Source organism: Microcaecilia unicolor, chromosome 5, assembly GCF_901765095.1.
Source record: "Microcaecilia unicolor chromosome 5, aMicUni1.1, whole genome shotgun sequence".
NCBI classification, from domain to species: Eukaryota; Metazoa; Chordata; class Amphibia; order Gymnophiona; family Siphonopidae; genus Microcaecilia; species Microcaecilia unicolor.
The window spans coordinates 250,858,987-250,871,497 of record NC_044035.1 but is presented as its reverse complement, the minus strand read 5'-3'; the positions used below and the strand labels follow the sequence as shown (position 1 = coordinate 250,871,497).

The 12,511-nt window shown below is 42.3% G+C and overlaps 1 protein-coding gene across 2 annotated transcripts in view; it reads right to left on the bottom strand.

The window, feature by feature from the left end:
• FBXO40 (F-box protein 40) overlaps positions 1 to 12,511 on the bottom strand; it is an 83,854-nt gene that overhangs the window by 37,328 nt on the left and 34,015 nt on the right. Inside the window, exons 1-2 of one of the 2 annotated variants that reach the window (XM_030203983.1) lie at positions 11,326 to 12,208; positions 4,928 to 5,111 (exon numbers count right to left, since the gene is read on the bottom strand). In XM_030203983.1, coding sequence (XP_030059843.1) covers positions 4,928 to 4,969 — 42 coding nt within the window. In that variant the 5' untranslated portion in view covers positions 4,970 to 5,111; positions 11,326 to 12,208. Of the gene's footprint in view, positions 1 to 4,927; positions 5,112 to 11,325; positions 12,209 to 12,511 lie in introns of those variants that run through there. The other variant, XM_030203982.1, reaches the window with a different exon arrangement.

The window sequence follows — 12,511 nt, the reverse complement described above, 5'->3', positions numbered from 1 at the left end:
AAGAGAATGCCACTTGAGACCCCTGCCTCAGGTGGCCTAATGGTAGGACCGCCACTGGTCCCACCCATGCCCCTCTCTTATAACCCTCCCCCTCATGTATTTATTCACTGTGGGGGTAATTCTCTACTGTTTGACAAACGTTAGGCACCAGGATGCTCTGCACTAAGCAGGAAGTCTAGATCAGCAATTACATGCACAATTGCAATTATAGAATACTAAGTCAGCATTTATATAGCAACATTTAGGCATGGCCATGTTAATGGCTGATGTAAATGTCCAACATTAAATGTTACAGTCAGTATACTATAACCTTACCATGTAAATTCTGGGCATGCCCATGACCCACCCATACCCACCTGTCCATTCCTTCTTTGCTGTTATGCGCTATAGAATTTGCGTGCTAAGGTTAGATACTAACTGTGGTTATGCATGTAAATATAATTTGTGCCAATTAACAGCAATTATAACCAATAATTGGTTGTTAGTGCCATTTAGCAGCTCATTTGTCATTTAGGTTACGCATGTAACTGTAGATTTTCTATAACCTGTGCATGCAAGATTATAGCATGAGACGATGAGTTGTGCACATAAAATATGATATAGTGCTCAACTAAGGCAAACAAACACAGCGGAGGTGTCACGAAAGATGATGCAAAAACGAAACGTCCAATGGTCAAAGAGTTCACATCAGAAGCTTTATTCAAAATATAATGGACTCGACATGAATCGTGTTTCAGCCACAGAGGCCTGCTTCAGCAGTCCCTAAACAATACAGAACATGTATACATAAAAAAACTAATAAGAACAAATTATGTCTATAAAAATAAAACCAAATAAATACAAATGAATAGTGACATAGTTAACAAGGGTCACATATGTGTGTAGAATAAATATAGACATCAATGGCACATTACAAATCTATATCTACAAAAAGCTAACCACATAAGACATAAATATAAATATAAAACTAAAATATAGATAAAAGCCAAAAGTATATGTATACATGTTCTGTATTGTTTAGGGACTCCTGAAGCAGGCCTCTGTGGCCAAAACACGATTCATGTCCATTATAGGAGTGGAGGAGTGGTCTAGTGGTTAGGGTGGTGGACTTTGGTCCTGGGGAACTGAGTTTGATTCCCACTTCAGGCACAGGCAGCTCCTTGTGACTCTGGGCAAGTCACTTAACCCTCCATTGCCCCATGTAAGCCGCATTGAGCCTGCCATGAGTGGGAAAGCGCAGGGTACAAATGTAACAACAACAAAAATAAAGCTTCTGATGTGAACTCATTGAGTCCACTGGACATTTTGTTTTTGCATCATCTTTCGTGTCACCTCTACTGTGTTTGTTTGCCTTGGATTTCCTGCACGGAGGACTTTTGTTCTTCTGTGTTTGTCAATAGTGCTCAACTAGCAATTACACATGTAAGTCCTAATATTCTATAAATTTATACATGCAATAAACACAAGGCCACTTCCTGTTCCTGGAGAGCTTATTCCAAAAAAAAGATGGAGTCCAGCTTAACCGGGATGGAACCAGACTGCTGGTGCTAACACATAAAAAGGAGATAGAGCAGATTTTAAACTAAAATGTGGGGGGGAGGAGCCGACAGTCTTTCAGGAGCGCATGGTTTGAAGTAGAGTATCCTTTAACGATACCACTGAACACAACATTCAGGGAATCCCAAATAGAGAGGTTTCAATAATGGTGAAAGAAAGCTAGGAATGTTTAAGGGGAGAACAAATTAAAGGATGCAAATTATCCCTGTCAACTCCTAAGCAGCTTGTAGATGCAAGGAAAAAACACAATTTGAAGTGTCTGTATAGAAATGCTAGAAGCCGAAAAAATATAATGGGAGAGTTAAATTATATAGCAGTAAATGAAGAGGTAGATATAAAAGGCTTCTCAGAGGCCTGATAGAAGGAGGACAATCAATGGGACACTGTGTTATCAGGGTACAAATTATATTGCAGTGATAGAGTGAATCAAATGGGGGGGGGGGGGGGGTTGTGGGTTGTACTATATGTTAAAGAGGGAATTAAAATGATTAAAAAATAATAACAGGGTTAGCAATTAATGTGGCCCGCGTGTGTATGGAGGAAAAAGCCTTGAGAAAACTCCTCTTATATGCAAACTAATGCCACATTAATTGATAACCCTGTTATTATTTTTGAATCATTTGAATTTGTACAGTGGTTGAACCCCGATTATAATTTTGAATAAAGAGGGAATTAAGTCATACAAAATTAACATTCTACAAGTAACAGGTAGCAGCGTGAAATCCTTATGTCCATGTGTGAAGGGAAGGAGTATACTGGTAGGGTTGTACTACCATCCACCAGGACACAATGAACAGATAGATGAAAATTGTTTACAGAAAATAGGAAAGCTGGAAAATTGGGCAACAGTATAATAATGGGTGATTTCAATTACCCCAGTATTGATTGGATAAATGTTACATCAGGGAGCACTAGGGAGGTAAAATTCCTAAATGTAATAAATTACTGCTTCTTGGAGCAACTGGTCCAAGAACTGACAAGAGGGGGAACTGTTTTTGAAATAGTCCTTAGTGGAATGCAGGGCATAGTACAAGAGGTAATGGTGTTAGGTCCGCTGGGAAACAGTGATCATAACATGATCAAATTTGAGCTGATATCTGGAGTGAAGTCACTAAGGAAATCTACTGTAGCAGCATTTAATTTTCAAAAGGGTGACTACGATTATATGAGGAAAATGGTTAAAAAGAAGCTAAAAGGATAAGCTGCAAAGATTAGGACTTTAAATCAGCCGTGGACATTGTTTAAAAATACCATTGTGGAAGCCCAGACCAGATGTATTCCACACATTAACAAATGTGGAAAGAAGAGCAAACAACAGGCAGCATGGTTAAAAGATTAAGTGAAAGAGGCTATTAGAGCCAAAAGAACATCCTTCAATTAATGGAAAAAGGACCCGAATTAAGAAAATAAGAAGCAACATAAGCACTGGCAAGTTGGATGGAAAACACTGATAAATAAGGCTAAAAGAGAATTCATATTCTCTTTTAGTCTTCGTTATCAATGCCACAGTGGCAAAAATTCGTAGTAACAACAGTTTCAGGTACATCAGAAGCAGAAATCCTGTGAGGAAATCCATGGGACTGTTAGATCAAGAAGGAGCAAAAGGGGCACTCAGGGAGGACAAGGCCATAGAAGAGACTGAATGAATTATTTGTTTCAGCCTTTATGGAAGAAGATGTAAGAGATTTACCTGTACCAGGAATGATTTTCAAGGGTGACAATGCGGAGGAACTGAAAGAAATCTCGGTGAACCTCAAAGACATACTGAGTCAAATCAACAACTTAAAGAGTGATAAATCACCTGGAGCAGATGGTATACACCCCAGAGTACTGAAAGAACTCAAACATTAAATTGCTGATCTGCTGTTAGTGATCTGTAACCTGTCGTTAAAATCATCAGTAGTACCTGAAAATTAGGGAGTGGCCCTAGCCGCTTCAGCCTTTCCTCATAGGGAAATCTTCCCATCCCCTTTATCATTTTCATCGCCCTTCTCTGTAACTTTTCTAATTCCACTATATCTTTTTTGGGATGCGGTGACCAGAATTGAACACAATATTCAAGGTGCAATTGCACCATGGAGCAATACAAAGGCATTATAATGTCCTAATTTTTGTTTTCCATTCCTTTTCTAATAATACCTAACATTCTATTTGCTTTCTTAGCCGCTGCCGCACAATGAGCAAAGGGTTTCAACGTATCATCAACGACACATAGATCCATTTCCCAGTCAGTGACTCCTAACGTGGAACCTTGCATTATGTAGCTATAATTCGGGTTCCTCTTTCCCACATGCATCACTTTGCACTCGCTCACATTAAACGTCATCTGCCATTTAGACGCCCAACCTCCCAGTCTCGAAAGGTCCTCTTGTAATTTTTCACAATCCTCTTGCGATTTAACAACTTTGAATAACTTTGTATTGTCAGCAAATTTAATTACCTAATTACTCCCATCTCTAGATCATTTATAAATATAATAAAACGCAGCAGTCTCAGCACAGACCCCTGGAGAACCCCACTATCTACCCTTTTCCATTCAGAATACTGACCATTTAACCCTACTCTCTGTTTTCTATCGTTTAACCAGTTTTTAATCCACAATAGAACACTGCCTCCTATCCCATGACTTTCTAATTTCCTCTGGAGTATTTCATGAGGTATTTTGTCAAATGCCTTTTGAAAATCCAGATACACAATATTGACCGGCTCACCTTTATCCATGTTTGCTCGCCCCTTCAAAGAAATGTAATAGATTGGTGAGGCAAGATTTCCCTTCACTAAATCCATGTTGGCTTTGTCTCATTAATCCATGCTTTTGAATATGTTCTGTAATTTTGTTCTTTATAATAGTCTCTACCATTTTGCCCGGCACCGACATCAGGCTCACCGGTCTATAATTTCCCGGATCTCCTCTGGAACCTATTTAAAAAATCGGCGTTACATTGGCCACCCTCCAATCTTCTGGTACCACGCTCAATTTTAAAGATAAATTACATATTACTAACAATAGTTCTGCAAGCTAATTTTTCAATTCTATCAGTACTCTGGGATGACAGACATGGGGGGAGCCACTGCTTGCCCTGGGGTAGGTATCATGGAATGTTGCTACTATTTGGGTTTCTGCCAGGTACGTGTGACATGGATTGGCCACTGTTGGAAGCAGGATACTGGGCTAGATGGACCATGAGTCTGACCACGGCTATTCTTATGTTCTATGCAAAGGATGCTTTAATCTTTGCATTATATGATTTATGAAAAAATTCATAAATGTTCAAGAAAAGAAACACAAAAAAAGAAAAAGAAAACAGAAATTAACACTTGTTACTTCCATAGACAATGTTCAAAAGATTTTATTCTCTGTTTCACATACCTTGTGTTTTCCTGAAGTTCTTTGCATTTTGCTGCAGGGCATCTAACTGGTTCTGTCACCTAAATTATGTTCATCTTCATTTTTAAAATCAAACTATGAGTTTTGTAGGCTAGTCCATTACTCAGTAAGCACCTATAGTCATCTGTTCTAAGATCTCCAGCTTGTTCTATAATGCAGGTTGGTCCTGGGAAAAAAAAAAGAATCTTTACAAAACAGTTTTCAAGAATTATCCAAAGATCATGAGAATAAATATCAAAATTGCATGGCTCCCTTCTTCAGATATTATCTGCCAGCACTACAACTATGGTCAGTGTGCACAGTAATATATCTGATTTAGGAGATAATTAAAACATGCACATTTGAACTTGGATTGGGTAATTTATTAAAGGGATTCATAGTTGTAAGCGTATTTTCAGCCACCTAGCTTAGGTTAATTTTATAAAGACAAGTAAGCACTTATTATCTTTATAAAATAATTGCAGAAATTGTGCCTATTTGCAGTCAAGGACATTTACACCTATCCTGGAGCAGATGTAAAGGTCTGCACCTATAATTTTTAAGCATGTGTATAGAATAGTGTATTTTACAATCTCTACATGTGCATGTGTGCTCCTCCCATGCTCTACCCAATCTCCGCCTCTCTACACACCTACCAACAAAGTACATACCATTACACGACTGTGAGGGAGTGGGTGGTACATGGGCACGTTCCCATAGGATCACTCCCTCACTGAGACCAAGAGTGAGCCACTTTAGCATTGGTAAATACTAGGAGCTGACTCTGTGGATCCTGTGGGTGCTTCAGCACCCACAATATTGAGAAAATTCCTTGTATGTGTCCAAAGAAGGGTTATTTTCACTGGGCTTAGACCCCCCCCCCCCCCCCCAATAATTATGAAAAGTTGGCTCCTATGGGTAAAGTTACACTTGCTGAGTCAGAGGGGTAGGGCTCAGGCACAGAGGTGGTTAAATGCCCCGAGATAGAACAGATCAGAGAGGCTCCGAGGCAAGAGGTCTCCATGGGACCGGATGGTATTCATCCTAGAGTACTGATAGAACTGAAAAATGAGCTTGCGGAGCTACTGTTAGTGATATGCAATTTATCCTTACACTCGAGCATGGTACCGGAAGATTAGAGGGTGGCCAATGTAACGCCGATTTTTTAAAAAAGGCTCCAGGGGAGATCCGGGAAATTATAGACCGGTGAGTCTGACGTCGGTGCCAGGGAAAATGGTAGAGGCTATTATCAAAAACAAAATTACAGAGCACATCCAAGGACATGGATTACTGAGACCAAGTCAGCACGGCTTTTGTGTGGGGAAATCTTGCCTGACCAATTTACTTCAATTCTTTGAAGGAGTAAACAAACATGTGGACAAAGGGGAGCCGGTTGATATCGTGTATCTGGATTTTCAAAAGGCATTTGACAAGGTACTTCATGAAAGGCTACAGAGGAAATTGGAGGGTCATGGGATAGGAGGAAATGTCCTATTGTGGATTAAAAACTGGTTGAAGGATAGGAAACAGAGAGTGGGGTTAAATGGGCAGTATTCACAATGGAGAAGGGTAGTTAGTGGGGTTCCTCAGGGGTCTGTGCTAGGACCGCTGCTTTTTAATATATTTATAAATGATTTAGAGATGGGAGTAACTAGCGAGGTAATTAAATTTGCTGATGACACAAAGTTATTCAAAGTCGTTAACTCACGAGAGGATTGTGAAAAATTACAGAAGGACCTTACGAGACTGGGAGACTGGGCGGCTAAATGGCAGATGATGTTTAATGTGAGCAAGTGCAAGGTGATGCATGTGGAAAAAAAGAACCCCAATTATAGCTACGTCATGCAAGGTTCCACGTTAGGAGTTACGGACCAAGAAAGGGATCTGGGTGTCGTCGTCCATAATACACTGAAACCTTCTGCTCAGTGTGCTGCTGTGGCTAGGAAAGCGAATAGAATGTTGGGTATTATTAGGAAAAGTATGGAAAACAGGTGTGAGGATGTTATAATGCCGTTGTATCGCTCCATGGTGCGACCACACCTTGAGTATTGTGTTCAATTCTGGTCGCCGCATCTCAAGAAAGATCACTATGCTCATTTTCAAAGCACTTAGCCTCCCAAAGTTCCTTAGAAACCTATGGAACTTAGCCTCCCAAAGTGCTTTGAAAATATGCCTCATAGTAGAATTGGAAAAGGTGCAGCGAAGGGCGACTAAAATGATAGCGGGGATGGGATGATTTCCCTATGAAGAAAGACTAAGGAGGCTAGGGCTTTTCAGCTTGGAGAAGAGACGGCTGAGGGGAGACATGATAGAGGTATATAAAATAATGAGTGGAGTGGAACAGATGGATGTGAAGCGTCTGTTCACGCTTTCCAAAAATACTAGAACTAGGGGGCATGTGATGAAACTACGGTGTAGTAAATTGAAAACAAATCGGAGAAAATGTTTCTTCACCCAACGCATAATTAAACTCTGGAATTCGTTGCCGGAGAACGTGATGAAGGCGGTTAGCTTAGCAGAGTTTAAAAAGGGGTTAGACGGTTTCCTAAAGAACAAGTCCATAAACCACTACTAAATGGACTTGGGAAAAATCCACAATTCCAGGAATAACATGTATAGAATGTTTGTACGTTTGGGAAGCTCGCCAGGTGCCCTTGGCCTGGATTGGCTGCTGTCGTGGACAGGATGCTGGGCTCGATGGACCCTTGGTCTTTTCCCAGTGTGGCATTACTTATGTACTTATGGAGTAGTAAGAGGGGCCCAATTCAAGAAACCTCAAGGGAGCAGCCCTGAGAGCAGTGGCATTCCTAGGGCGGGGCGGTGGGGGTGGTCTGCCCTGGGTGTAAATCAAAAGGGGGTGCTCTGATCCCGCTCCTCCAGTCCCTCTATTCGGCCTGTTGTGGCTGCCTCTCCTCTCCTCTGGCCAGTCCCGTGCCTTTCTCAAGCCTCCACCCCTACTGCCTCTCCTCTGGCCGGTCCCGCACCTTCTTCCAGCCTCTGCTGCAACTTTTCCTCCCGCAGAGTAGCAGTGGTGGTGGCAAACAAATAAAATCAGGAAGATCACAGGGTTTGCACTACCCGTGGCTGGCAATTCCTCCCCTTTGATGTCACTTCCAGTTCCGTTACGGAGCAGAGCTAGCAGCCACCGGTGGGTAAGGCCCCACAATCTTTTTGACATATTTTTTTAGCTTTTTTTTTTTTTTGGGGGGGGGGGGTTGCTGCTATTTTGGAGTGGGAGCAGGAGCAGCAGTATGGGAGTGGGTAAAAAAGGAGAGGGAGGGGACACTGGAAGGGGCAGATAGGAAAGGCGGTGGATGGAATAAGGAGCAGAGAGAGAGAGAGAAAGACCCTGGATGGAAGAGCGAGAAAGGGCAGATGGTGGATGGAAGCAGAAGAGAAAGGGAGAGAGGGCAGATCCTGGATAGAAAGGGGAGAAAGGGCAGACGGTGGATAGAAGGGGCAGAGACAGAGAGGGCAGATGCTGGATGGAGGGGGCAAAGAGAGAGAGAGGGCAGACAATGCATGGCAGGGGCAGGGAGAGAGAGAGAGAAGGCAGATGCTGAATGGCAGGGAAAGAGAGAAGGCAAATGCTGGATGGAAGGGGCAAAGAGAGGACAGATGCTGGATGGAAGGGAGAGAGTGAAGAGAAGATGAGGCAAGCAGAAACCAGAGACAACAAAGGTAGATAAATAAATATATATATATATATATATATATATATATATATATATATATATATATATATATAATTTTTTTTTTTGCTTTAGGATAAGTGTATTGTAACTGTGTTAATAAATGTTTATAAACAGAAAATGAAAATAAGAATCTTTTTATTGGACTAATTTTAATACATTTTGACTAATGCTTAGAGACAAAAACCCCCTTCCTCAGGTCAGGACAGGGTAACAGCAGTATACTGCATTGACCTAAGGAAGGAGGTTTTGGCCTCTGAAAGTTAAATGTATTAATCCAGTCAAATGGTATCTTATTTTCCATATTTGTTTTATTTCTATTTGTTAATTTGTAAAGTGGTGATTGGTATTTGTTAGTTTTTTCAAATTTGCATCTGATATCTTTCTCCCCTGTTTACTAAGCTGCATTAGCGTGGCTTAGTAAAAAGGGGGATTTATATTTTTCACAGTACTAAGGGACATACATCACTATTACTGTTTCTGTTGTGTTGCATTGTATGCAGAGTCTGGCTTCTTGGGGGTTCAGTTTAATTTTTGTTTAAATATTCTATAGTGGATTAGGGTGTATCTATGTCTGTGAAAAAGATATGGTTTTCCGTTGGCATTAACTGTGCAGGATTGACAATCTGTACTATTCTGGCTGATGTGGAGGGGCATAATCGAACGCGAACGCCCATCTCCATGGGTGTCTATCTCCGAGAACGGGTACGTGAAGGGCGGGACAAACCATATTTTCAGAAAAAATGGGCGTCCATCTTTTTTTCCGATAATACGGTTTGTGCCAGCCAAATGCATCGGATTTGTGCGGATTTGAGCTGGGTGGTTTTGTTTTTCAGCGATAATGGAAACTGGTGGCGTCCAGCTCAAAAACGAACAAATCCAAGGCGTTGGGTTGTGAGAGGGGCCAGGATTCGTAGTGCACTGGTCCCCCTCACATGCCAGGACACCAACCGGGCACCCTAGGGGGCACTTGTAACAAAAAAAAAGTTAACTACCTCTGAAGTCCATAGCTACCTTCCCTTGGGTGCTGAGCCCCCCAAATCCCCCCAACACCCACTGCCCACAACTCTACATCAATACCATAGCACTTATGGCTGAAGGGGTGCACCTAGATGTGGGTACAGTGGGTTTTGGGGGTGGTTTGGAAGGCTCCCATTTACCACCACAAGTGTAACAGGTGGGGGGGGATGGGCCTGGGTCTGCATGCCTGAAGTACATGCACCCACTAAAACTGCTCCAGGGACCTGCATACTGCTGTGATGGAGCTGGGTATGACATTTGAGGCTGGCATACAGGCTGGACAAAAAAAAGTTTTTTAAAGTTGTTTTTTTTGGGTGGGAGGGGGTTAGTGACCACTGGGGGAGTCAGAGGTGGTCATCCCCGATTCCCTCCAGTGGTCATCTAGTCATTTAGGGCACTTTTTTGGGACTTGTTCGTGAAAAAAAAAGGGTCCAAAAAAAGTGACCCACATTTGCGCCTTCCTTTTTTCGATTATCGGCCGAGGACGCCCATCTCTCCTCGGCTGATAAACATGCCCGAGTCCCACGTTTAAGATGCTTCCTTTTCCCAGGTATACCCTTGTATGACTTGAAGAAGTTACTGCTTATGGCATGATAGAATCGCTCCATAGGTCCTGAGTGACATTTGTTTTGTATTCTCAAAATGCCTAGTACTGGATTTTGGAGGGGTTTGTTAAAATATTATCTGCTCTGTGTTCAAATACCCTAGGTACGCCAGTGCCTGAGACAGGATCTCCAAGCAAATGATACAGAGAGAGAGAAGGCTATAGTCCTGAGGGAAGAGGAGTAGCCTCAAAGCTGCCAATTCCGCAGTTCAGCCACACAATTGGGCGGGTTTCACCCGACTGCCGCAGTTTTCTTTGAAAGTTGCGGGTTGCGGGATATTGGGTGGCTTTTTGCCAACAGGTTGGCTGTTTTTTCCCATGGACCAATAGAAGTCCCGTGGAGGCAGGCTTCTTTTAAATGCCTGAGCATGCCTGCGTGGTGGCGGGAGTCCTTTCAGAGTCTCTCTCTACCTCTTCAGTCTGTCATGTGCCATGAGTTCAGTAAGTTCTTTTCTTTGTAGGGGGGGGGGGGGTCCGTTTACGATTGTGGTTACTTTATTCATATTTATTTATAATATAATATGATTTATTTATAATATAATATGATTTATTTATAATATAGTTAATATAATATTCATATTGACATTAATATTTATTTTGGGCTAGTTTGGGGCTGGTGTGAGAGAGAGAGAGAGAGAGAGATTGAGAGATTGAGAGAGATTTGTATTTTTGATCCCAGGAACGGAGTTTGAATGTGGCGAAAGTAGCATCTAAATATATTATTGCGGTCCGGTTCCACAGCAAAAGTAACCAATAGTGTTGTCCTTTCTCAGATGACTTCTAGAGAGCTTTCAAGAAATTGTGTTAAGTTTAAATCAGATTGAATAGTTTGAGGTAGTCTTCGTATTCCAGCTCCAGAGATGTATTGCAATCTTGTTATTGGAGAAACATTTTCAGGAGGAAGAGCCAACACTTCCACAAAATATTTTTTTAACATATCTTTAGCTGGGATAAGAGGAGATTTAGGATAATTTAAAAAAACATAAATTATTTCTTCTTATCTGATTCTACAAAGAATCAATTTTTCGTCTCTGGAACTCTTTATCTTTTATAATTACCACTACAGATGATTTAACAGATTTTACCTCATCTTCAAGAGTTTCCACTTTAGTTTTCTGCTCCTCCACCTTACCAGTCAGCGAATTTTGAACTTGAGATAATTCTGCCACTTCTCCACATATCGAAACGGCAATCTGTTGTAGAGTGGTGTTTCATCCTTGAATAGCTTCCCATAACAGGTCCATTGTGACAACTTGAGGTTTTACTATTACTCCTAGCTTCACGGAGGGCTCGCTTAGCTTTACCTCAGGCAGGGGAGTTTGTACTGCCAATCCTGCCTGGTTCGTTGTTCCCACTGGCGAGGATGTGACCACGGGGTCTCCACACACAACCGCTGGGGCACCTCTTCTGGGTTTCACAGCTTGTTGCTCCAGCGTAGCCATCAACTCTCCCCTGGGCCTCGGAGGCGTTGTCAACGAGGGGGAACTCAGCATTACTCCCTCTGCGCTTAGATCCGATGACACCGGTGGATCGCTCAAAGTGCCAGCTTGCAGTCCCGGAGGTCGCAGACCCGACTCTTCTAAAGTCTTTTGCCGCATAGAAGGGGGATTAACCCAGCCTGTGGAGGTAGGCACGTTGGGTTTCCCTTTTCTCTTCACCATTTCGGGTTAGAGAAAACTTCCGCGTAACAGTTGACTATGACAGGGTTGGAGCTGCTACCACACGTCCATGCTAATCGCCATCTTGGATCAACTCCCACTAAGGATGATTTTGACGTCCGTGTGCATGTCACATTTCTAAGAGATCCTGCAGCCAGCTGCGAACCACGCTGCTACGTCAAAATACAAACCTTTACGCCATTTGGTATTTTATAAGAGGCTATTTACACATATACATGGCCCTATATGTGCAGGAATCCTATATAATAAAACCCACCTCAACGTTCTGAAGCTGGCAGCGTGGACAAAAACCTTGAAGCATTCGTGCTCCATGTATCCATCTGCTGACATGATGACGTCTCAAACGACTGTGCCCAATCACAGCACAGCAGCGCGAGTCAACGTCACCAAAAAAGTATTAAAAAAAAAAGAAACTGCCAAGGGCGCCAAAGGAGAAGAGCAGTGCCGGTAATAAAGTATCAGCACTTTCTCTGAGACAACAGGTTAATCCCCACCACCACCACTTCCCCGCAACCAGGAAAGAAAATCCATCGACAGGCTCCACCTCTTAAGGCACTGCTCTGGACTGCAAAGACTGGGAGAAACGGAAGAT